The 23025-nt window shown below is 50.3% G+C and overlaps 1 protein-coding gene across 7 annotated transcripts; it reads right to left on the bottom strand.

Moving 5' to 3' along the window:
* Positions 1 to 268: 268 nt before the first annotated feature.
* Positions 269 to 23016, bottom strand: TRUB2 (TruB pseudouridine synthase family member 2). 7 transcript variants are annotated; one of them, XR_015727299.1, is made up of 9 exons: positions 22776 to 23016; positions 22303 to 22434; positions 20623 to 20697; positions 19429 to 19490; positions 18204 to 18285; positions 16053 to 16125; positions 15382 to 15518; positions 7802 to 9472; positions 269 to 4154 (listed from the first exon to the last, which is right to left on the bottom strand). XR_015727299.1 is itself a non-coding variant. In XM_087869320.1 (8 exons), the coding sequence occupies exons 1-8, from the start codon at positions 22882 to 22884 to the stop codon at positions 4138 to 4140; spliced, it is 687 nt and encodes a 228-aa protein (XP_087725446.1). In that variant the 5' UTR covers positions 22885 to 23016; the 3' UTR covers positions 269 to 4137. The 7 variants fall into 7 exon arrangements, 3 of the variants coding, with proteins under 3 accessions (XP_087725446.1, XP_087725445.1, XP_045627011.1); XR_015727302.1 differs by having other exon boundaries at positions 9346 to 9472; XR_015727300.1 differs by lacking the exon at positions 269 to 4154 and having other exon boundaries at positions 4161 to 8874; positions 9346 to 9472.
* Between the last annotated feature and the right edge of the window lie 9 nt (positions 23017 to 23025).

Below are 23025 nucleotides of genomic sequence, written 5' to 3'. Positions count from 1 at the left end.
TCAGGGGAGGGGGGATCCAGCAAAGAAGACCGAAAAGGAACCAGAGAGGGAGGAGGAGGCCCGGGCAAGGCCGTTGAAAACATCCTGGGAGGCGCCTCACTGTGACCTTGGCAAAAGCGGTTTCTGGAGAGCAGTGAAGACCGAATGTCTGATTAGAGGGGCTCCAGGCGGCATGGGACAAGAACAGGGGACAGTCAGCAGAGACAGCCTTTCCAGTTTTGTTCTTAACGGTGGTACAGAAACCAAGTAACTGGAGAGAGACGGGAGGTCAAGAAAGAATTGATGTTTGTTTTTCTGTTTGGGGATTGGAGGGGTGAAATATACATAAAATTGACCATTTTAACGCTTTTTAAGTGTAGTTCAGTGGCATTAGTCCATTCACAAGGTTGGGCAGCCGTCACCACCATCCGTCTCCAGAACTCTTTGCATCTTGCAAAATTGAACCTCTGTCCCCATTAAACACTAACTTCCCATCCCCACTCCCAGCCCCTGGCACCCACCCTTCTGCTCTCTGTCTCTCTGAACTCGATGACTCTAGGGACCTCAGAAGTAGTGGAATCATGCAGTATTTGTCTTCTCGTGACCGGCTTATTTCAATTAACATCATCCTCAGGGTTCATTCACGTTGCGGCAGGTGCCAGGACTGCCTTCCTTTCTCAGGCTTGAATAATATTTCATTGTACGGATGGACCACATTTTAATCTTGAACTTATCCTTCCGAGGACACGTGCATTGTTTCCCTTTTGGCTGCCGTGAATGCTGCGACGCACATGGGTGTGCAAGTATCTACTTGAGTCTTTGCTTTCAATTCTTGGGGATGTCTGTCCAGAAGTGGGACTGCTGAATCCTACAGGAATTCTATGTTTAATTTTTTAGGGAACTGCCATGCTGTTTTCTGCTTGTGTGTTTTTAATTTTTTTTTTAATTTTTATTTATTTGACAGAGAGACAGCACAAGCAGGGGGAGTGGCAGGCAGGGGAGAGGGAGAAACAGGCTCCCTGTTCCCACTGAGCAGGGACCCCAAAGCAGGGCTCGATCCCAGGACCCTGGGATCATGACCTGAGCCAAAGGCAGAAGCTTAACCTCTTGAGCCACCCAGGCGCCCCATTGTGTGTTTTTAAGCTAGGAGACAGAGCAGCGTGTTTGTACGCTGACGGAAATGATCAAGTAAAAAGAAGGCAATCATGAAGCCCAAGAGAGCGGGAATTGCCAGGATGATGACCTTGGGTCAGGAGAAAAGGTGGGGTCTGGTGCACAAGTCCAGGCATACCTCGTTGTGTCGCACTTTATTGTGTTTTGCAGATACTGTGTTTTTTGCAAATTGAAGGTTTGTGGCAATCCTGCATTGGGTCCTACTGGCGCCATTTTTCCAACAGCATTTGCTCATTTGCTCATTTTGTGTTGTTTTGTCACATTTTGGTCATTCTTGCAATATTTCAACCTTTTTCATTATTATTGTATTTGTTGTGGTGAACTGTGGTCAGTGATTTTTGATGTTACCCTTGTAATTGCTTGGGGGCACCATGACCCTTGCTCATATAAGACGGCAAACTTAATTGATATGTGTGTGTTCTCACTGCTCCACTGACCAGCCGTCCACCTCTCCATCTCTCTCCTTCCTCGGGCCTCCCTATTCTCTGAGACACCTCGATATTGAAATTAGATTAGTTAATAACCCTGTAGTGGCCTCTAAATGTTCAATGGTTTAGATAGATCGAACAGACCACAACACATTCCCTTAAGCCAAAGCCTAATGAGGAGCAAGGCCTTGATTCTCTTCAATTCTACAGAGGCTGAAAGAGGTGAGGGGGCTGCAGAAAAAAGTCTACAACCTGAAGTAGAGGTTGCTTCATGAGGTACAAGGAGAGAACGGTCTCCATAACACAAAAGTGCAAGGTAAAGCAGCAAGGGCTGGTGGAGAAGCTGCAGCAAGTTACCCCGAAACACTAGCTAAGATCTTTAATGCAGGTGACTACACCCAACAACAGATTTTCAGTGTAGACAAAACAGCCTTCTATTGGGAGAAAACTTTCATAGCTAGAGAGGAGAAGTCAATGCCTGGCTTCAAAGCTTCGAAGGACAGGCTGGCTCTCGGGTTAGGGGCTAATGCAGCTGGTGACTAAATTAAAGCCAGTGCTCATTGACCATTCTGGAATTCCTAGGGCCCTTAAGAATTGCTAAATCGGGGGCGCCTGGGTGGCACAGCGGTTAAGTGTCTGCCTTCGGCTCAGGGCGTGATCCCGGCGTTATGGGATCGAGCCCCACATCAGGCTCCTCTGCTATGACCCCTCTTCTTCCTCTCCCACTCCCCCTGCTTGTGTTCCCTCTCTCGCTGGCTGTCTCTATCTCTGTCAAATAAATAAATAAAATCTTAAAAAAAAAAAAAAAGAATTGCTAAATCGACTCTGTCTGTGCCTTCTGTTTAACAGAGGTTTATTGAATATTTTAAGCTCACTGTTAAGACCTACTGCTCAGAAAAAAAAAAAAAAAGATTGCTTTCAAAATATTACTGCTCATTGACAATGCACTTGGTTAGCCAAGAGCAATGATGGACATAGACAATGAGATCATGTTTTCATGCCTGCCAACACAACATCCGTCCTAAGGCCCATGGATCAAGGAGTAATTTCAAATTCCTAGAGCTATTATTTAAGAAATATATTTTGTGGGGGGCGCCTGGGGGGGCGCAGTCGTTAAGTGTCTGCCTTTGGCTCAGGGCGTGATCCCGGCGTTCTGGGATCGAGCCCCACATCAGGCTCCTCTGCTGGGAGCCTGCTTCTTCCTCTCCCACTCCCCCTGCTTGTGTTCCCTCTCTCGCTGGCTGTCTCTCTCTGTTAAATAAATAAATAAAATCTTTAAAAAAAAAAAAAGAAATATATTTTGTGGGACGCCTGGGTGGCTCAGTCGGTTAAGCCTTTTCCCAACACCATTTGTTGAAGACACTGTCCTTTTTCCATTGGATATGGCTTTGTCAAAGATTAGCTGACCATAGAGTTAAGGGTCCATTTCTGGGTTCTCTATTCTGTTCCACTGATCTATGTGTCTGTTTTTGTGCCAGGACCATACTGTCTGGATGATTACAGCTTTGTGATAGAGCTTGAAGTCTGGAATTGGGATGCCTCCAGCTTTGGTTTTCTTTTTCAAGATTGCTTTGGTTATTCGGGGCCTTTTGTGGCTCCATACAGATTTTCAGTTTGTGCAAGCTCTGTGAAAAACGCTAGTGGTATTTTGACAGGAATAGCACTGAATGTGGAGATTGCTTTGGGATTAGTGTAGACGTTTAACAATGTCTGTTCTTCCAATCCGTGAGCACGGAATGCTTTCGCATTCTTCTGTGGCCTCTTCAATCGCTTTCGTGAGTGTTCTATAGTTTCCAGAGTACAGACCTTTTACCTCTTTAGTCAGGTTTATTCCTCGGTATCTTATGGTTTTGTAATGGGATTGACTCCTTGATTTCTTTTTCCGCTGCTTCGTTCTTGATGTATAGAAATGCAACCGATTTCTGCACGTCGATTTTGTATCCTGTGGCTTTGCTGAGTTCATGCGGGAGTTCTAGCAATTTTTTGATGGAGTCTTTTGGGTTTTCTACATAGAGCACCATGCTGTCTACAAATAGTGAAAGTTTGGGGTGCCTGGGGGGCGCAGTCGTTAAGCGTCTGCCTTCGGCTCAGGGCGTGATCCCGGCGTTCTGGGATCGAGCCCCACATCAGGCTCCTCCACTGTGAGCCTGCTTCTTCCTCTCCCGTTCCCCCTGCTTGTGTTCCCTCTCTTGCTGGCTGGCTCTCTCTGTCAAATAATTTTTTAAAAAATCTAAAAAAAACCCAAACAAACAAATAGTGAAAGTTTGACTTTCCTTGCCAATTTGGGTGCCTTTTCTTTCTTTTTGTTGTTGGATGGCTGAGGCTAAGACTTCCAGTACTCTGTTAAATAGCAATGGTGAGAGTAGACATCCTTGTCTTTTGTTCTTGACCGTAGGGGAAAGGCTTTCAGTTTTTCCTCACTGAGGATGATATTAGCTGTGAGTCTTTTGTGTATGGCCTGTATGATGTTGAGGTATCTTCCTTCTATCCCCACTTTGCTGAGGGTTTTTATCAGGGCTCCAGGTTTGAAGGAAGCTCCACTGTGGGCAGGAGGCTCTCACACAGCATCACGAGCTACAGAGAAATCGTTCATGAAAGGAAGAGTCAGTCGATGCAGCAAACTTCATTACTGTCTCATTTTAAGAAATTGCCACGGCCACCCCACCTTCAGCAACCAGCGCCCTGATCTGTCAGCAGCATCGACATCCAGGCAAGACCCTCCCCCCGCAAAAAGATGATGATTTGCTGAAAGCTCAGATGATGATTATAATTTTTTAGCAATAAAGCATTTAAAAATTGGGGGAGGGGCAGAGGGAGAGGGAGAGAAAGAATCTTAGGCAGGCTCCATGCCCAGTGTAGAGCCTGACACGGGGCTCGACCTCACAACCCTGAGATTATGACCTGAGCCGAAATCAAAAGTCAGACGCTTACTGACTGAGCCACCCAAGTGCCCCTGCATTGTTTTTTTAGACATAATTTTACTGTGTACTTAATAGACTGCGGTATGGTGTAAACGTAACTTTTATATACACTGGGAAACAAAACATCTGCATTTGACTCATTTCTCAAGATTCACTTTATTGCTTGCTCTGGAACTGAACCCAAATGTCTCCGAGGTATGCCCGTCGAGGGTTGGCCTAGGGTAGCAGTCCCGAGAGTCTATCCTTAGCTGCAGGAGGAAAGACAGATTTTATAGACCTGGACACAGGGTTCCTTCCAAGCACTCGTTTCTCCCATTTTTTTTTTAAAAGATTTTATTTATTTATTTGACAGAGACAGCCAGCGAGAGAAGGAACACAAGCAGGGGGAGTGGGAGAGGAAGAAGCAGGCTCATAGCGGAGGAGCCTGATGTGGGGCTCCATCCCAGAACGCCGGGATCACGCCCTGAGCCGAAGGCAGACGCTTAATGACTGCGCCACCCAGGCACTCCCGTTTCTCCCATTTTTTTCCCACCTGCTCCTCCCGTGACGTGCACGCCGGGAGACCAAGCATGTTGTCTGTCCTTCCACACCAGCGCCAGAGCGGTGCCTGGCCCACAGAAGTATGTGGGGGGAGGGCGGAATTCATCCCGATTTTTACTGTGGGTGGACTGGCCTTCACAGAGGTTAAAATACCCAATGCAAGCTGGGGTTCACACGCTGGCCCTTCCACCGCCAGAAGCCCACCCCAACAACACAGGACAGAGCTGCACACGCACGGGCAACAGGAAAACGCGAGGGCCTGTGGGTTTGCTGATGACGTTGCCGGTGTTTTTAAGAACACATTTTGTGCACAGTAGGGACATGTCGTTGCACATTTTTTGGCTTTAAAAACAGTCTCTTTCTTGAAATAATGGACTCAATCGTGCAACTTGAAACTCAACTTAAAAATCTCATGTTGCTGAGGCGCCTAGGTGGCGCAGTCGTTAAGCGTCTGCCTTCGGCTCAGGGCGTGATCTGGCGTTCTGGGATCGAGCCCCACTTCGGGCTTCTCCGCGGGGAGCCTGCTTCTTCTTCTCCCACTCGCCCTGCTTGTGTTCCCTCTCTCGCTGGCTGTCTCTCTCTCTTGAATAAATAAAATCTAAAAAAAAAAAAATCTCATGTTGCTAACATACTTGGCACAATTTAACGATCACTGTTAAGTTCTAGTCTTTTCAGGGTTAAAGACGCCTCCTAAGGAAAACATTTTAACACCCTCGGGGATTTGGAATGGTGTTCCCAGCCAACTGAGGCTGCCTGTTGACGTAATAGTTTGGCCATAACTCGGGGTTCTCCAGTCCCCTGCAATCCCGAGACCATGACGGGCCACGCTGAGTCCCTTTATAATCTCTGTGCCAATAAGGACTCCAAAAGAGGTGGTGGGACAACCCCTGTGCCTGGGTCCCTGTTATCTAATTTTTCCAGCTAACGGAGGTTTGCATACACCGTCTGGTCAGGTTTCCTCACCATTGGATTGGATCCAGTGACTCTAAGCCTTACTTGACTTTATTCTGAATTTTCTACAGGCAGACACATGTATTTTCATATGCTTCCTATCGAACAGGGCCACAATTCTTAGATAAGATTAGATTATGCATATTTCCTCGGGTTCCAAAGTCTCAGTAGGAAAATCTAACTGGGGACATACCCAGGTCACAGTCGGGCCGGGTCTAGGTTTGGCCAAGGTCACGACAGGGGAGCCACGGTTCAAGAAGGATTAAGAGCAGGGCACCTGGGTGGCTCGGCCAGTGAAGCGTCTGCCTTCGGCTCAGGTCATGATCCCACGGTCCTGGGATCAAGCCCGGCGTTGGGCTCCCTGCTCTGTGGGGAGCTTGCTTCTCCCTCTCGCTCTGCTTGTTGCTCCCCCTACTTGTGTTCTCTCTCTCTGTTAAATAAGTCAATAAAATCTTGAAAAAGAAGAAGAAGAGGAAGAGGAAGAAGGATGAAGAGCACAGGCTCTGGAGCCAGACTACCCAGTTCAAATCTTGAGTCTACCCTTGATGAGCTGTCTACCCTCTACCCACTTGGTGCCTCAGTTTCCCCATCTGTAACATGGGGATCAAATTCCCTGGGAATTTTTGTGCGAGGGTGGGGCCAGGTAGAAGGGGTGGTAGGTGGCAGCCTGGAGCTGCTGAACAGGAAGAAAGGTGGCTGCCTGGGGCGGTGGATGTGGCTTAGTAAGCACGAGTAGACTATCCACAGGTCCAAGGGACTGAGGTCAGAGAGGCAGGAGATATGTGGGTTAAACCACCTCTGGAGCAACTACCAGCTTGGAAGTCAGGGAGGTGGCAGGGTCCTATCCAGACATAGCGCTCTCTGCTGGGCAAGGTGTTTCTCCCTGCCAGCTTCCTCACCCATACAATGGGGAGAATCATGGTATCTCTCTTTCTTTTTAAAGATTTGATTGATTGAGTGATTGATTTAGAGAGCAGGTGCCCGAGCGAGGGTGGGGTGGAGGGAGAGGGAGAGACAGAATCTCAAGCAGACTCCATGCTGTGAGTGGAGCCCCACATGGGGCTTGATCTCACAACCCTGAGATCATGACCTGGGCTGAACCCAAGGGTCGGATGCCTAACTGACTGAGCCACCCAGGCGCCCCAGTCATGGTGTCTTTCATAGGGGGGTGATCACGGGAGCGCTGGAGATGGTGAACGTGAAATGCTCAGCACAGAGCCCGGCTCGGCGGAAGCCCGCGGTAAATGACAGCTGCTCTTGTTAATATCACTGTCCTTTTCAAAGCACTTGGCCTGCTGATTGCCCCCCGGGGCCAGGCCCTGGGGCTGGGCGCTGGGCCCTGGCAATAATTGATAGTGATCTCAGTTTTTCAAGAAGGCATCGTGGGCAGCCGGGTTTCTACCTTCTGGTGAAGTTGCTGATGCGAGTGTCTGAAGAGAGGCCCAGAGGAGCCCGAACTTCTCTGAAGGCACGAATCCTAGTCACCCTGACTTTTAACCCAGTGAGGTTCAAGGAAATGCACAGATGACGAAACCCAGGTGGATCTTCCATCCAGCAGATTCTCCATCAGATTATGAAGCTAAAGGTCCAAGGTCCCACTTTCTGACAACACAGGACACTCACCTTAGGTGCAAAGGTCCTCAAGGTGATTTTTAATCAGAGGCAATCAAGCCAGTCTGGCTATTGCACACCCAGAGAGGACCTGTTGTCCCCTGATAAGTCCGATAGATACTCTTTGACCTGAACTTGCTGTTTCCTTGGCCTCAAAGTCTTCTTAGTACAGGTAATTCCCCTGGTTCTGTGCCTCACCTCCTTCAGCTCTTTATTCAAATGACCCCTTCTCCAGCTGTCCTATTTAACATTCTCCACTGGGTGTTTGGGCTGTCCTGTTCACTGATGTATTCCTGGTGCCTACAACAGGATCAGGAAAATAGTGGGCACTCAATAAACATTTGTTAGTCGAATTCTGGATACAGTGGCTGGAACCCAGGCCTTTGGGAAAAAGCGGCCTCATCCCCCCGCCCCTGCCCCCAGCAACAATGTGTTCGATAGAGAGGAACAGCCCAAGGCGGGAGAAGGTCAGAGCCTTCCTGTACCCCTCGCCACCCACATGGGGTCTGGAGGAAGGAGCCCCCGTACCTGATGGACAGACAGGGAGAAACGGCGAGGCTCTATCACACACGAAAGATGCGTATATTATAATTCCACTTTGTTAAAAAATTAACCATTGGGTTATTCATATGGTCAACATATATAGACTGAACTCATACAGATAAAAGAAAATCCTGCTGTCACCACACATGTGTGGTTTTCCATACAAACAATTCTTAGTGGACAAGGACTGGTGTCCTACAATTTAACCGAATTCTGATACTAACTGCCTAGAGTTAACACCAAACCCGCAGGGTCAGGGCTCAGCCCCACAAGACGGCCCCCACTTCTTCAGACGCTAATCGCGAGTCTTAGGTGGTCACCTGTCTGCGGACCGGCTATGAATCGGGAGTTCCCACGACCCCCTCATCAACTTTCATCATTTGCTTGAACAACTCATGGAACTCAGAGAAACACTTCCGGGGACCAGTGTACTATCAAGGATACAACTCAGGAACAGCCCAACGGAGGGCCACACGGGGCTCCTTGCCAAGGTATGGGGGGAGGGGCGCGGAGCGGCCTTGTCCTCTCCGGGTGCGCCACCCTCCTGGCACCTAGATGTGGTCCCCAGCGTGGAAGCTCTCCGAACTGCCTCATTTAAGGGGCTTTATGGAGCTCCCATTCGGTAGGCAGGTGTGGTTGAAGTGGGGCCTTCCATGAACGACAGAAGGTGCTCCTTTCACCTCGGTCACTTAGGAAATCACAAAGCTTGTAGGCGCTCTGGCCAGAAGCTGGGGAGGAAGACCGAAATACGTATTTCTTATTCTTATAGCTCAATATCACAACAGGTGTTCAATTCCTTGAATGCAGTTACTAAGCACCTACTGTGTGCCTAGTTAGTGGGACTAGTTAGTAAGCTGCCAGTAGTTCCTGCGAGAGGCGGGATGGTGTCATGGTCAGGAAGGCTGACTCCGGACAGCATAGATCCGATCCCTGGCTCTGAACTCCCTTGCTGGGGTGTCCTTGGGCATGTCGTTTGCCTTCAGTTTCCTCTTCCGTAAACCAGGGATAGCCATGGTGCCTAAACCCTAGGCCCATTTGAGGATTAAATAAGATCGGGTATGTTACGGCCCTTAGCCCAGGGCCTGGCACAAAGAAAGCTCTCCAGAGGCATTTCCTCATCTCTGCTCATCTTATCCCTCTGTGAGACAGGCACCACTGTGATCGCTTCTACCTGACGAATGGAGGAAACCAAGACTTACCCACGTGAAGTTACTGGCCCAGTTCACATACTGAGGAGAGGCAGGGCTGGGATTCAGGCCCAGGGGGTCAATCCCACAGCGCCCTTCGGACCATGTCAGCCTGTAGAGAGAGCCATGTATTGTGTTCCTAAACGAAAAAGAGATACATCCTGTTGTGATGAAGTTTGGGGGCAGCACCCAGATACTTGGTCCAACACCAGTCTAGATGTTGCTATGGAGGCATCTGAAAAACGAAGTTAACGTGTACATCAGTAGATTGATCAGGTTACCCTCACAGTGTGGGTGGGCCTTATCCAATCAGTTGAAGGCCTTAAAATAAAAAGGGGGAAAAAAACTGAGGTCCCTCCCCTACAGAAGAGGGCATTTTGTTTCCAGACTCAAGAGTCTCTGCTGGGTTGTCGGCCTGCCACCTGCTGCCTGCTGCCCTACCCTGCAGATTTTAGATTTGCCAGGTTCCACAATCATGTAAACAAAATTTTTAAAACGTTTTTAAAATTTATTTATTTTTAGTGATCTCTACACCCAAAGTGGGGCTCCACTTGACAACTCCAAAATCAAGAGTCATACACTCTACCAACTGAGCCAGTCAGGCGTCCCCATGCAAGCAAATTTCTTAAAACAAATATCTCTCTAGATACACACTTCCCATTGGTTCTGTTTCTCTGAAGAGCCTTGACAAACACATAGCCCATCCCAGGAGCCCCTGGTGTGGCTCTAGTGAGTGAATTAGACAAAGCCCTCATCTCAACAGACTCCTGAGAGATGTATTTCTGTTTGTTTGTTTGTTAAGAATTATTTATTTATTTGAGAGAGAGAGAGAGAGAGAGAGTGAGCAGGGGGTAGGCGCAGAGGGAAAGGGAGAGTCTCAAACAGACTCCACACTGAGCGGGAAGCCCGACATGGGGCTTGTTCTCATGACCCTGAGATCACAACCCAAGCTGAAACAAAGAGTCAGACACCTAACGGACTGTACCACCCGGGTGCCCATATTTCTGTTTTATAATCTAACACTAACTATCCACATTTTGTAAATTCTAGAATGAGATCCAGATAGAATTCTTACATACAGTTGCAATCAAATAAAAAGTTTAAATTCCTAATTGGACAAGGGAAGGGGGAGAGGCTTGGCGAAAACCCTGCAGAGAGGCCCAGAGGGGACAGCTGAATTTCCCGACCCTGGGTTGCCACTGTCTAGATTCACTGGGTCCCTGAGCCCTCCCTCCTGCCCCAGTCAATCTGCAGCAGATGTGGAGGGGAGTAAGGACCCTGCCCTGACCTTGGGGGAGTCTTCTGGCCACATGACAGCAGTGCTCTGAGGGCCACTGAGCCAGCCCAGGTGAAGGTCTAGCCATTGTTGTGGGTCGAATTGTGTCCCTACACAATTGTCATGTTGAGGTCCTAATCCCTAGTACCTCAGAATGTGAACTTGTTTTGGAAATCAGGTCATTGCAGATGTAACTAGTTAAGAGGAGGTCCTAGTGACTACAGCGGGTACCTCATCTGACCAGTGTCCTTATGAAAGAGGAAATTTGGACACAGGTGTGCACACAGGGAGAAGGCCACATGAACATGAAGGCAGAGACTTGATCCTACAAGCGAAGGAGCACCAAAGATTGCCAGCAAACCACCAGAAGCCAGAAGAGAAGCTTGGTACGGATTCTTTCTTACATCCCTCAGAAAGAGCTGACCCTGCCGACACCCTGCTCTTGGGCCCCTAGCCTTGTATGCCTAGCCTGTGGCAAGACAATAACTTTCCACTGTTGAAGCCACTTGGTTCGTGGCACTCTCCCTGGTGCCCCCCAGCTCATTATGCCCGTCATTCGTGGCTGTTGGCTACTCTCTTCTCAGATGGCCTTCAAACAACCATCCATGTGTCCTGCAGACCAGAAGGGAATGGCCATGCCTAGCTGGCTCCTGGGGAGCCGTTTTTACAGATCTGGTATCAGAATCTTTAGGGACTTGCTAAAATGCAGATTTCCAGGCCCCAGTCCAGACCCATTGAGTCAGAATCCAAGGTTTGGGGTCAGCATCTGGATTCTCAAAGGTTTCTCCAGCTGATTTTTTGTTTAAGATTTGTTTGTTTGACAGAGAGAGAGAGAGAGACTGCACATGAGCGGGGGCCAAGGTGGTGTTGGGGAAGGGCAGAGGCAGAGGCAGAGGCAGAGGGAGAGGGAGAGAGATCATTCTCAAGCAGACTCCCCATTCAGCACAGAGCCCGACACGGGGCTCCATCTCACAACCCTGTGATCGTGACCTGAGCCGGAATCAAGGGTCAGACACTTAACCGACTGAGCCACCTAGGCGCCCCCAATCTTTTTTCAGTACACATTTTTTAGAACAGTTGTTTGCAGAAAAATTGAGAGGATAAAGTACAGAGAATTCCCACGCACTCAGCACTAACTTGCCGTACTATCGTACTATTCACACTTCACATTAGCATATTTGTTAATGAACCAATACCGATACATTACTATTAAGTAACACCCAGAAATTATTTAGGTTTCCTTTGTTTTTACCTAAAGTCCTCCTTTTCTGTTCCAGGATCCCACAGTACATTTTTTTTTAAGATTTTATTTATTTATTCGTCAGAGAGAGAGAGAGGGAGAGAACACAAGCAGGGGGAGCAGCAGGCTCCCCGTTGAGCAAGGAGGATGATGCAGGGCTCAATCCCAGGCCCCTGGGATCATGACTGAGCTGAAGGCAGACGCTTAACTGACTGAGCCACCCAGGCGCCCCCACATAGAACATCTAGACGTCGCTTCTCCTTAGGCTCCTCTTGGCTACGGTGCTTTCTCAGACTTCACTGCTTTCAATGACCTTGATAGTTTTGAGAAGTACTGGTCAAGTATTTTATAGGCCGCCGCACTACCAGCATCTGCCCCATGTCTTTCACATGAGATCGGGGCTCTGGGTTCTGGGGAGGAAGACCACGGAGGTAAAGGGCCATTTTCATGACATCATATCAAGAGGACATACCAGCCAACACGACTTATCACTGTCGCGGTTGACCTTGATCACCTGGCTGAAGTGTGTTTGTCAAGTTCCCAGCTGATTTTTTTGCCAGATAAACTGGAGGTGATGGGCAGAAGACCTCTGACTCTGTGACAACTCTTTCAGGTCACCGTTCAGTAGAAAGTGGCCACAGCAAGCGGTCGGCTCACACGGAGCACAGATCTTCCGTGCGAGGCGCCGCGGCAAGCACCTCACCGTGATTTCGCTTGTTACGGCCCCACCAGGCAGGCAAAATTGTTATTCCCACGTCACATATGAGGGAGCTGAGCTTCTGAGGCCCCACGGCCAGAAGCCAGCAGAGCCACACCCGGCCAGCACTGCTCTGAGCTGTGTCCTGCCCCCACATGCAGGTGACCAGCCGGGCTGGCTGGGGCCTCCTCTCCCAGGGTGACGGCAGGGGCGAGAGACGTTCGGGGCTTCCCCTCAGGGCCCAGACTGGAACCTTAGCCAGAGGCCAACTTGCTCCTTCTAGCCCAAATGTTCTGAGCGGGAAAACATCCACATGGATAGAGGTTAAAAGAGAGCCAGGCCAAAACAAACAAACGAAAAACAAAACAAAACAAAAAAAAAAACACCCAATCCACATGGGATCAGATCAAGGTATCCAAAGCCTAGGAAAATCAAACTGGCAGGAAAAAATGGCTAAAAAAATTGTTTTTAAAGATTTTATTTATTTTTGCGAGAGAGAGTGCACACGCACGTACACACACACACACGAGAGAGAGAGAGAGAGAGAGAGAGAGAGAGAGAGAGAGAGAGGAGAGGGGCAGAGAGAGAATCAGGCTCAATCAGCCCCGATGCAGGGCTCAATCCCATCATGACCTGAGCCAAAGGCAGACTTAACCCACTGAGCCACCCAGGCGCCCCCACAAAATTGGGTTTTGATCATTTTCCCAAGGGTATTAGAATAGAGCCTTTTTTTTAATGTAATCTCTACACCCAACATAGGACTCGAACTCACAACCCCAAGATCAAGCATTGCATGCTCTACAAACTGAGCCAGCCAGGCTCCCCTGGAATAGAGCCTTTTGACGCCCTATGCCCCATATTATTTAACCAGTCCCTTACTGATGGATGGTAATGGCGTTTCCTGTTTGTTACTATTACGTTGTAGCTGTGACCATCGAAGTACCTTTACTGCCTGCAACTTATGCCAGAAGACAGACCCCTAAAACCGTAACTGCCGAGTCACAGGGCAGGAGTATTTTTAATTTTGACACATACTACTGGGTTACTCCTAAAAGGCTGCAAAGTTGTACCTTCCCACCAATAGCACAGACGGCCCATTTTCTCACATTGTCACCAATATTGGACATTCTCTTTTTATTGTTTGGAAAGGCAAGGAAAAGTCGTATCAGTTTCATCTGTGTGTCTTTCATTATTAAAGAGATTGAGCATCAGTCCCGGTTTATTAGCCATTTGGATTTCTTTTCATATATACACAAAGAATTCATCTCATTTGCCCAAATTTCTCACCTTTTTCTTATTGTTTTATAAGAGCTCTTTATATATTATGGATACCCACTATTTTTTAAAAAAGATTTTACTTATTTGAGAGACACAGCATGTGCACCCACACATGAGCAGGGGGGGCAGAGCGAGAGGGAGAAGCAGACCCCCACTGAGCAGGGAGCCTCAATATGGGGGTCGATCCCAGAACCCTGAGATCATGACCTGAGCTTAACTGACTGAGCACCCAGGGGCCCCTGGATATTCATTCTTAAATATATTACAAGTATTTTTATCTGTCTTATCATTTGTTTATCATCTTTTCCTCATACGCAAGTTTTTCCTTTTTAATTGGGTCAAGTTTCTTGGTCTTCTTTCTTACAGTTTCAGAGTTTTATGCCACATGTAGAAAAGCTTCCCCTATGCTTGCTTTCTACACAGTTATCAGTTCCAGCTCACAACGATTCTTATCTTACCCATCCACTGACCCGCCAGCCACCTGACCTTTCAATGTCCCCACACAGCTCTCCAGCCCCGAGGCAGAGCTCGAGTCCCAGGGCCTGCCGGGACCAGGAAGCCTCTGGGTGCCCAGCCCTGGCCTCAAGCTCTTCTCCAGCTCCGCGGCCACCCGGGGAGCTGCGGCCTGGATGGCATCCTGGATGCTGTGTAAGTCCCACTGGGTCCTCAGGAGGGCATCGTCTAGGGTGAAAAAGCCATCCCGGGAACGCCGCACTTGGGAGCAGACAGCAGTGGTCTTCAGCTCCAGGCCGATCTCATGCACCAGCCTTCGCAGCTGCTTCTGCGTCTCGTGCATGCACTGCACCTCTGCCGGGGACACACAACAGACCCGAAGGTGGGAGCACGGCCTCTGGTATCTGCTGATCTAGATCCACACCCGCGATACCTCTTGGCTGTGTGATAACCTCAGCAGCAGACCTTAGCTCGCTCTCCAAGGCTATGCTATTCAAAGTGGAGCCCAAGGGCCAGCCCTGAAAGCTGATTAGATGTGCAGAATCTGGGGCTCCACCCAGACCTGCAGAATCAGAGTTTGCTCTTTTTCAAAGACCCCCAGGAGATTTGTGGGCAGGTGAACTTCCAGCAGGCTCCCTAGTCTAAGAATTAAGGCTCATCTGTAAAATGGGTGGTTGTGAGGCATCTTAAGAGATAATGTACATAAGGTGCTTATCATTGGGAGAGTCCTGGTCCGCACTCAAGGAGCCCTCGTTAGTAGGAGAAGAGCGAAGGGAGGGAGGGGCCGACCTAGGGTGGGGCCGGGGAGGTGAGGGTGCTGTCTGATGGCCCACTGCAACTTGGAACACTCTGAGGCACTGGAAAGGAACCACGGAGTATAACTTGCTTGCTAAGGTCTGGCTTCAGAGCGTAACTTGGCAGCAGACAGGACAGGATTTGATCTGTGCGATGGGCCAAGTTCAGTCCCGGGCTGAGAAGGAAGCTGGCCCCTGGTGCCTGCAGAGATCAGGGCTGGCATGTGCCGGCCTCTGGAAGCGCATTCCACAGTGGCTCCCCAAACCCAGGAGCCCCATCTCACTGCTCCAACTTCCTGGGGTAACTCACCTAAGAGGAATTCTGGAGGCGCGAAGGAGACACATCGGATGCCTGTTACCAACATCGGGGACTTGCCCATGGGCCGAATCAAGCCTCTCACAGCCATATCGTAGGCCTCCTGGGTCTGCAAGTCCAGGTTGGAGTACCTGGGGATCAGAAGGGGGCTGGCGTGGGATGGGGAGCTGGGTCCAGTTTACCCCTGGCCCTGCCCCACTCATGAAGAGCTTTCCTGAAGCTCTTCTTTCACTTTTCATCTTCCCTGCCCCTCCAGCTGCCTTTTTCTCTGGCCCCTCCAATCCCCAAATGCAGGCTCTGCCCACCTCTGCAGTCTCCTTAGCTTCCGGTCAAGCACATGCTGCCTGCTCCTGCCCCCTGCCCCTAGATCATATGATGTGGGTTCCAGGCTTTCCTCTCCACTAAATCATATACTCCCACTAAGGCTAGCTGGGGTCTCCTGTTCCCCCTTGGTCTCCCCAGGAGCTGGCCTGGCACAAAGAAACGCTCCTGAATGCTGTGGAAGGAAGGGCTGGTTCATGTCTGCTTTCGAGCTTGAGAAAGAAGGTCCATGGAATCTGCCCCAGGGTGGGCGGAGCCTACAGGGAGCCCAGTGGGCACTTCTTACTCTTCCAGCACTTCCTCAAGAGCGCCCTTCAGGAAAGTGAGGATTGGGCCCCACTTACATCACCAGGGCCTTCTGATGGGAACCTTGGATCAGGGCCAGGATTCGGTCCAGCTTCTCTCTGGTCACATGGTCTGGAAAAGCCAGGGGATGGTCAGGACATAAGTGCCCGCTGAGGACGTGCAACACACTGACAAACCAGCCCCATCCTCGGAACCTGCAGGGGTCCCAGAGCATCCTCTGGTCCCAGGGCTCCCAGTTAGGGGGTGGAGAGTCCTTTGAGACTCTTATGAAAGCCCAGGACTCTCTTCTCAGAAAGTTAGGCCTGAACTCAGCATTGTGAGGACATTTTTAAGAGGCTCATAGACTCCAAGTTAAGAACAGTTTCTTCTGGAAATGAGGCTCAAAGCCGTAATATGACTTATCCAATATTCTAAGCCAGGTCCCCTGAGCCCTAATCTGGGTTTTTTTTTTATGCCAGGGACCCTGGGAGGGAGAGTGCCATCTGTCTGAACACAGACACAGATGGCAAGAGGGAGCGGCTCTGCCTGCTGGTCCCACCAAGTGACTTGGGCAGGCAGCTGCTAAGCCTGGGTATGCTCACAAACTGCTAGGAGGCTGATCCTGGGGTCCAGTGCGGCAGGTGCCAATTTCTGGCTCCAAAGGCCAGAGTTCTGGGCATAGGTGTGGTGACCAAAGGCCTGCCAGCTTGGAAGGGCCTAGGCCTCTTATCCCCTCTGTCTGGCTTTCTTCATGCTGTTGTCTTATCTGAAATGTACCCACCACTGTCTCTTCCCTTCTCCTTTACAGCCCAGCTCAAATGCAGCCTCCTCCAGGAAGCCCTCCGGGAGCTTGCCACTTCTTTCTCCTGCCTCCTGCTGCTCTGCACCTGGATCTCTTTCCCGCATTTAATTTGTTTTGGTCTGGGTGGCTCAGTCGGTGAAGCGTCTGCCTTCAGCTCAGGCCATGGTCCCAGGGTCCTGGGATCAAGCCCCACATCAGGCTCCCTGCTCAGTGGGGAGCCTACTTCTCCCTCTGCCTGCAGCTCCCCCTGCTTGTGCTCTCTTTCTCTCTCTCTGATGAAATTTTGTTTAAATCTTTAATTTGCTTTGGTTTTAACATTATTTTTTAGTTATGTAATTAACATACGAATCTTCTTTAAGAAATTTATTTATTTACTTTTTAAAGACTTATTTTATTTGAGAGAGAGAGCACGTGCATACACGTGCACACAGGGGAAAGGGGCAGAGGGAGAGGATCTTAAGAAGGCACCTCTCTTCTTTAAGAAATTTAGATCAGGGGGCACCTGGGTGGCTCCGTGGGTTAAGCATCCACCTCTTGATTTCTGCTGAGGTCATGATCTCAGGATCGTGGAATCAAGCCCTGTGCCAGGCTCCCCACTCAGTGTGGAGACAGCTTAAGATCTTTTCCCTCTGCCCCTTCTCCCTGCATGCACATTCTCTCTCTCTCAAATAAATAAATAAAATCTTTTAAAAAAGAAAAAAGAAAGAAAGAAACTTAGATCAGCATTAGCAAGCATCTCCCCTCCTCCAAATTCCGGCTTCCTCCCTACCAGAGTGTCAAGGTGGTAACTGCGTTTGGACATGTTTCGTATGCTGACACACCCACATATCCAGATTATATAGTGCTACTCTGCCACGGTCTTCATCCGGCCCAGAAGACATAGAGGTGCGCATTTGCCCTCCCTGCTAGACTGAGTTCACCGAGATTGGGGACCCCCTCTGATTCACCAAGAGCCTGGCACATGGCTGGTGCCCAAAAACATCTGTCAAAGAAGAAAACGTAATAGATCTTATGGAAAGTGCTAGAACATAGGGAGGGTAAGAAGTGAAGAACGAGCCATCCAACCATCCATCCACCTACCCACCCCCCATCTACCTCTCCATCCATCACTAATTATCAGTTGATTACTGTTCTGAGAGTCCATCTAGGTCATCTGGGGGTTAGAGGAGCTTCCCTGAGGTGCCATTTATGCCAGGTGGGGAGGCACAGGGGGAGCACAGGGCAATTGTACCTGGAAGACAGAATGATGTCCCCAAAGCCTCCTATAGCCAGCCCAAACTTAGCGTGTTGGAGTCACTGAGGGCTGCATGGCCTGCACGGGGCTGAGCAGGGAGAGGAAGGGAGAGCAAACGCAAAGGCAGCCACGGCCGCTCTCCTCCCACCGCCCTGGGCTCCTGCGGGCTCTCACCATATGTTGACTTCTCCACCAGCCGCCCATCCTCACAGAAGTCATCTGTGGCTTTGCCCAGGAGGCCACGTACTGTGTAATCCTGCCAGGACAGGGAGAGAAAGATGTTAGAATTCCTGCTCGTCCTCAGCACTGAGGACGGAGGTGCCCCCCAGCAGCTCCCACCCCCAACCTGCTAGACAGGCTGCACGTCGCGGGGGGGTCCTCAGGTCTCCACTCAGGGAGCCAGGCATTCAGGCCCACCCAGCCACCCCACTGTCCCCCCAGGGAAGGGCACCAGACGTCCCTATGACAGCAAGCACCTGCCCACAAAGGGCGCTGCCCACCTCTCCAGCCAGACCTGACAACTTATCATGCCGGGCCCCTCCCAGTGCACCCTGCTGGCTTCTCCCCAGCCTCTAAATAGGATCTGTGCAGCTAACGGCCTCGGCCACAAGGAAGCGATGATGCCAACGGTGACAGTAATTTACGGAGCATTTACCACGTGCCAGGGACTGTGCTAAGTACGGTGCATGTAGTTACTAACTTAACCTTCAGGGTGACCCTACAGAAGAGCCACTATTCTCTCGCCCATGTTACAGACGAGGAAATGGAGGATGCTAAGTAATCCACCCAGGGACCCGCAGCTGGCAGAGGGGCAGAAGCCGGTTTTGAACTGGAGCCGTTTGGCTCCAGAATCCGTGCTCTTAACCACTAAAACTGGAGGCTCTCTAACGCAGCACCTCTGTCCCCACTCATGGTGCCGGACTCCAGGGCCCCAGGCCAGATGCAAGCTCCCTGGTGCCTGGACGGTGATGCCCACTGCTCAGTCTTGGGGGGAGAATGGAGTGGTATCATGATCAGGCTCTGGGGTCCGACAGATCCAGGTTCAAGCCGCAGTTCCGTTCCTTACAGGCTGCACGACCCTGAGCAAATGACATCCCCTCTCTGTGCCTCAGTGGTCTCATCCGTAAGGCGGGTTAACAGCAGATCCCACTTTGCAGGGACGTTGTGAGGCATCCACGAGGGAGTCCAGGTGCAGTGCTCAGCGTAGAGCCACCGGCACGTAGTAAGGGCAGCGGTCATTACCACGCTATCCTTAGTCTCCCCCAGCACACAGCCATGAAACAATACTGGCTGCTGGCCTGGGTGTTCCCCCATGGAGTCCTCTCAGCTTCAGATTCCTGCCAGTGAGCCCCAGGGAAAGGACCAGGGGCTAAACGAACCGTCCCCAGCACCCCCATACCTTGGTGAGGTGAGCATTGTACATGCTGGTAAGGAGCCTGCGTCCATGTCCCACGCCGAGCACTGGAAGACACCCAGGCTGATCTCACACCTGGCTCCCCCTTCCCATTTCGCTGGGATCTCCAACCCCCATAACCACCACCAGAATATTTCCATCTCTGATGCTAAAGCCAGCCAAGAGGGCAAGGACAGCTTCTACAGGGAGCAAGTGAGCTCCCCTGGGTAGATATGAAAAAGCAGGTTTCAGGGCCCACCCATTTGTACTGACTCTGACTCATGGAGGGGAGGGGCCTCGGATCCTTAGTAAGCGCCCCCAAGGGGTTCTGATGCACTCCAAAGAAAGAGACCGGTGGCCCAGTCACACAGACCTGCCCTCAAATCTGGGGTGGCTCTAAGCATGTCCATTAGCCTCCTTGGGCCTCAAGCTCCCCATCAGTAAAATGGGGATACAAGATACTGTCTTGATCCCTGTGGGTATTGTGAAGACTGAGGCAATGCATAGAAAGAAATGAGCACAAAGGAAGGGCCCAATAAAGGGGCATTGTGGGGACTCCCTGCCTTTTCCGGGCTGTTTCTCCCTCTGCCCGGAGGACAGAATGACCCTCCATTCACTCCTGGGGAGGGAGGACAGGGAGAGGGAGCATGAGATCATGTCTGCCTGCCTGTGCCCCAGGAAGTGAGACAAGGGGACTGTGACTACTGTGCATGGAGGATGTGGCCTGGGGACACAGATGGCTCATGACTCAGGGCTTTGTATGTCCAGCTCCAGCGACATTCAGACCCTGGCCAGTGGGGCCAGAGTCATGCGCTTGGCTACCCCACACAAGTGATGACACTTTTTGCTCCCTGGACCAGGGGCATTCACTAGCCACATGACCCAGACCGAGTCACCTAAGCTCCTGGAGCCTTCTTTTTTTCATAACAATCATCAACTATCTACCTAATAAGGTTGTTGTCGTGAAAACATGTGCATGAAGGGCTTCGTACCGCATGTCACATGCAGGGATCACTTGATAAAGGTGGGCAATTGTGATATGCACCCTTCCACCAGCTGACCAGACTCGGGGCAGGAATCAGGGGAGGAAGGCAGCGGCGGGAAATGGCAGTCAAGCGGGAAGTGGGCTGGGTTCATGGTAGTTCCCCGGTCTTCTCCCAAGACTGTATTATGCACCCCTGGGCTCACCACATCACCTACCAAGCACCCCAGATGCTTGGGCATCCAGCCGGTGTCCCACGCCAATCTTCAGGCTGGTGAATGCTGGTCCGCAGACTAGAAAGAAAGAAATGAGGTCCCTTTCTTCAATGAATCCAGCCTCCAGGATGACTTTAGCCTGCATCATGGTCTCATTCCTAGGATGTAGCTTTATGGAGCCCAAACCAGGATCAGGTTGGACTCTGAGGCTTCCCCACCACGGAATCTGGGGCCTAGAACCACTTCCTCAGTTCCCTGGGCCCAGAAAAAGGGCTTGTTACCCTGCCTATCATCTTTCCTCTGGTGAGAGGCTTTGAGGGGACTGGGCAGAACACTGGGACTCAACTTCCCTACTCAGCTGCAGCAGAAGGGGAGTCCTGGGCACCCCCGTAAGAAAATGGAGGTGGTAAGTTCCTGAAGGCGGGGCCTGGGTCCCAAGTTCTAACCCTAGAGCCCAGAACTCACTAGGTGCTCAGGAAATAACTAGTGAGGGATGCCTGGGTGGCTCAGTTGGTTAAGCATCTGTCTTCAGTTCAGGTCCTGATCCCAGGGTCCTGGGATGGAGCCCTGCATTGGGCTCCTTGCTCAGCAGGGAATCTGCTTCTCCCTCTCCCTCTGCCCCTCCCCTTGCTTACACACTCTCTCTCAAATAAATAAATAAATAAAACGTTTTAAAAATTAAAATAAAAACATTTTTAAAATGTGGGGTTTTGTGTATCAATTATATCTCAATAACGCTATTAAAAAAAAAAAAAAAGACTGCATGTAAGAATGAGCCAGAAGCATATACACTTCTATAGACCAAGAGGTATCTGGGAGAAGGATACAGGATGGTTAAGCGCCCACTGAATCCAGGCTATGTTACTTAATGTCAACACTAAGGCTCAGCTTCCTCATTTGTGAAATGAGAACAGGACCCGCCTCACAGGGTTGTGATGAGGATTTAGTGGAATGGTACTTGGTAAAAGCTTAACACAGTACCTAGTAGAGAAGAAATCTTCAGTCCATCATACTTGTTATTGCTTCACTGTAGAGTCACTAAATATCACTGTCAAAGGGATTTTAAGTGGTTTCTGGTCAAGCCCCTCAGTCTTCCTAATCTTGTCTAGTGACAGGGAGCTCACTACAACTAGTTTCATTCTTGGGCAGTTTTGTTGACTAAGAAAGTCACTCTTTCCCAAGAGCCCCAAACTCCCACCTTAGGACCACCTGAGGGTCTCAATTCCCATCTGAGGCCCAGAATAGTTAAAAGGGGTCAGCAAGCTACAGGCCACAGGCCAAATCATCAAGCCTGTTTTTTTAATGGCCCATGGGTTAAATTTTTTTTTTTCATTTTTAATGATCTCCAAAAAAACAAGAAAATATTTTGTGACAGAGGAAAATTATATGAAACTCAAATGTCACTTTCCATAAATAAGATTTTATTAGAACACAGCCAGGCTCATTGCATTCCATATTGCCTACAGGTTCTTGGCACTGCAATGGCAGAACTGGGCCTGCAAAGCCTAAAATATTTGCTATTTGGCCCTTTCCAGGAAAATTTGCCAATTCCCAGTCAAATTCTTCATCCCCACTGTGGCCCTTCAAGGATCTGGGACAAGAGTCTGAGCACTGACTGGGACACTGACTCGGCAGAGACTGCCTGGGAAGTGACACCCAGGCCCCTGCCCGAATGTGCCTTACCCAGCGGATGGTTGGTGAGGGTGGGCACACTCGTGGCGGTGAGAGTAAGCGCCTTCTCTTCACGGTCTCCCACGGGGCCCAGCAGGAAACGAACACGCTGCTCGGGGGCAGGAGCCTTCCCAGCATTGACACCTGAATACACAAAGGTAAAAGATACCAGGTCAATTCTGTCCGAACACCTGGGGGAGGTGGGACAGAGAGGTACGGAGATGAAAAGGAGAAAGCCCACGGTGTAGCGAATAGCGGCAGCTAAGAAACAGGCTTGGGTTCAAATTCTGACTCTATTACTTAGGACAACAGACCCTACGGTTTAGCTCTCTGAGCGCAGGGCGAAGTGAGGAGTAAGGGAGTATACAGACTACAAGATTAGGAAAGCGCTCTGCCCAGAGGACTGGGTCACGTGACTTTATTTTGCCAGGAGCATCAGAAGCGGAGAACCGGAGCCGGATCGTGGATCGGTTCGAGGCGCTCACCCTTCAGAAGCTGCAACTCCACGGTGTCCCGCAGGTGCTTCCATTTTAGCCCCGGGGGCTTGTAGACCGCGAAGAGCCCATGCAGCCGCGCCAGGCCGCGGGACCCCATGCCCCAAGCCCGCGGCGCCGGCTGGTGAAACAGCCGCCCCTGAACGGAAGTGCCGTACGGTCCCACTCCCAAATATGGTCCTGACCATGGGTGCCGCCATGTTTCGCAGCCGGAAGAGGTTCCTGTCTTATTGGCCTCGGG

The sequence above is a fragment of the Ursus americanus genome, chromosome 18 (genome assembly GCF_024610735.1).
Source record: "Ursus americanus isolate L20-20 chromosome 18, mUrsAme1.1.p, whole genome shotgun sequence".
NCBI lineage: Eukaryota > Metazoa > Chordata > Mammalia > Carnivora > Ursidae > Ursus > Ursus americanus.
This window is presented reverse-complemented; position numbering and strand designations above follow the sequence as displayed.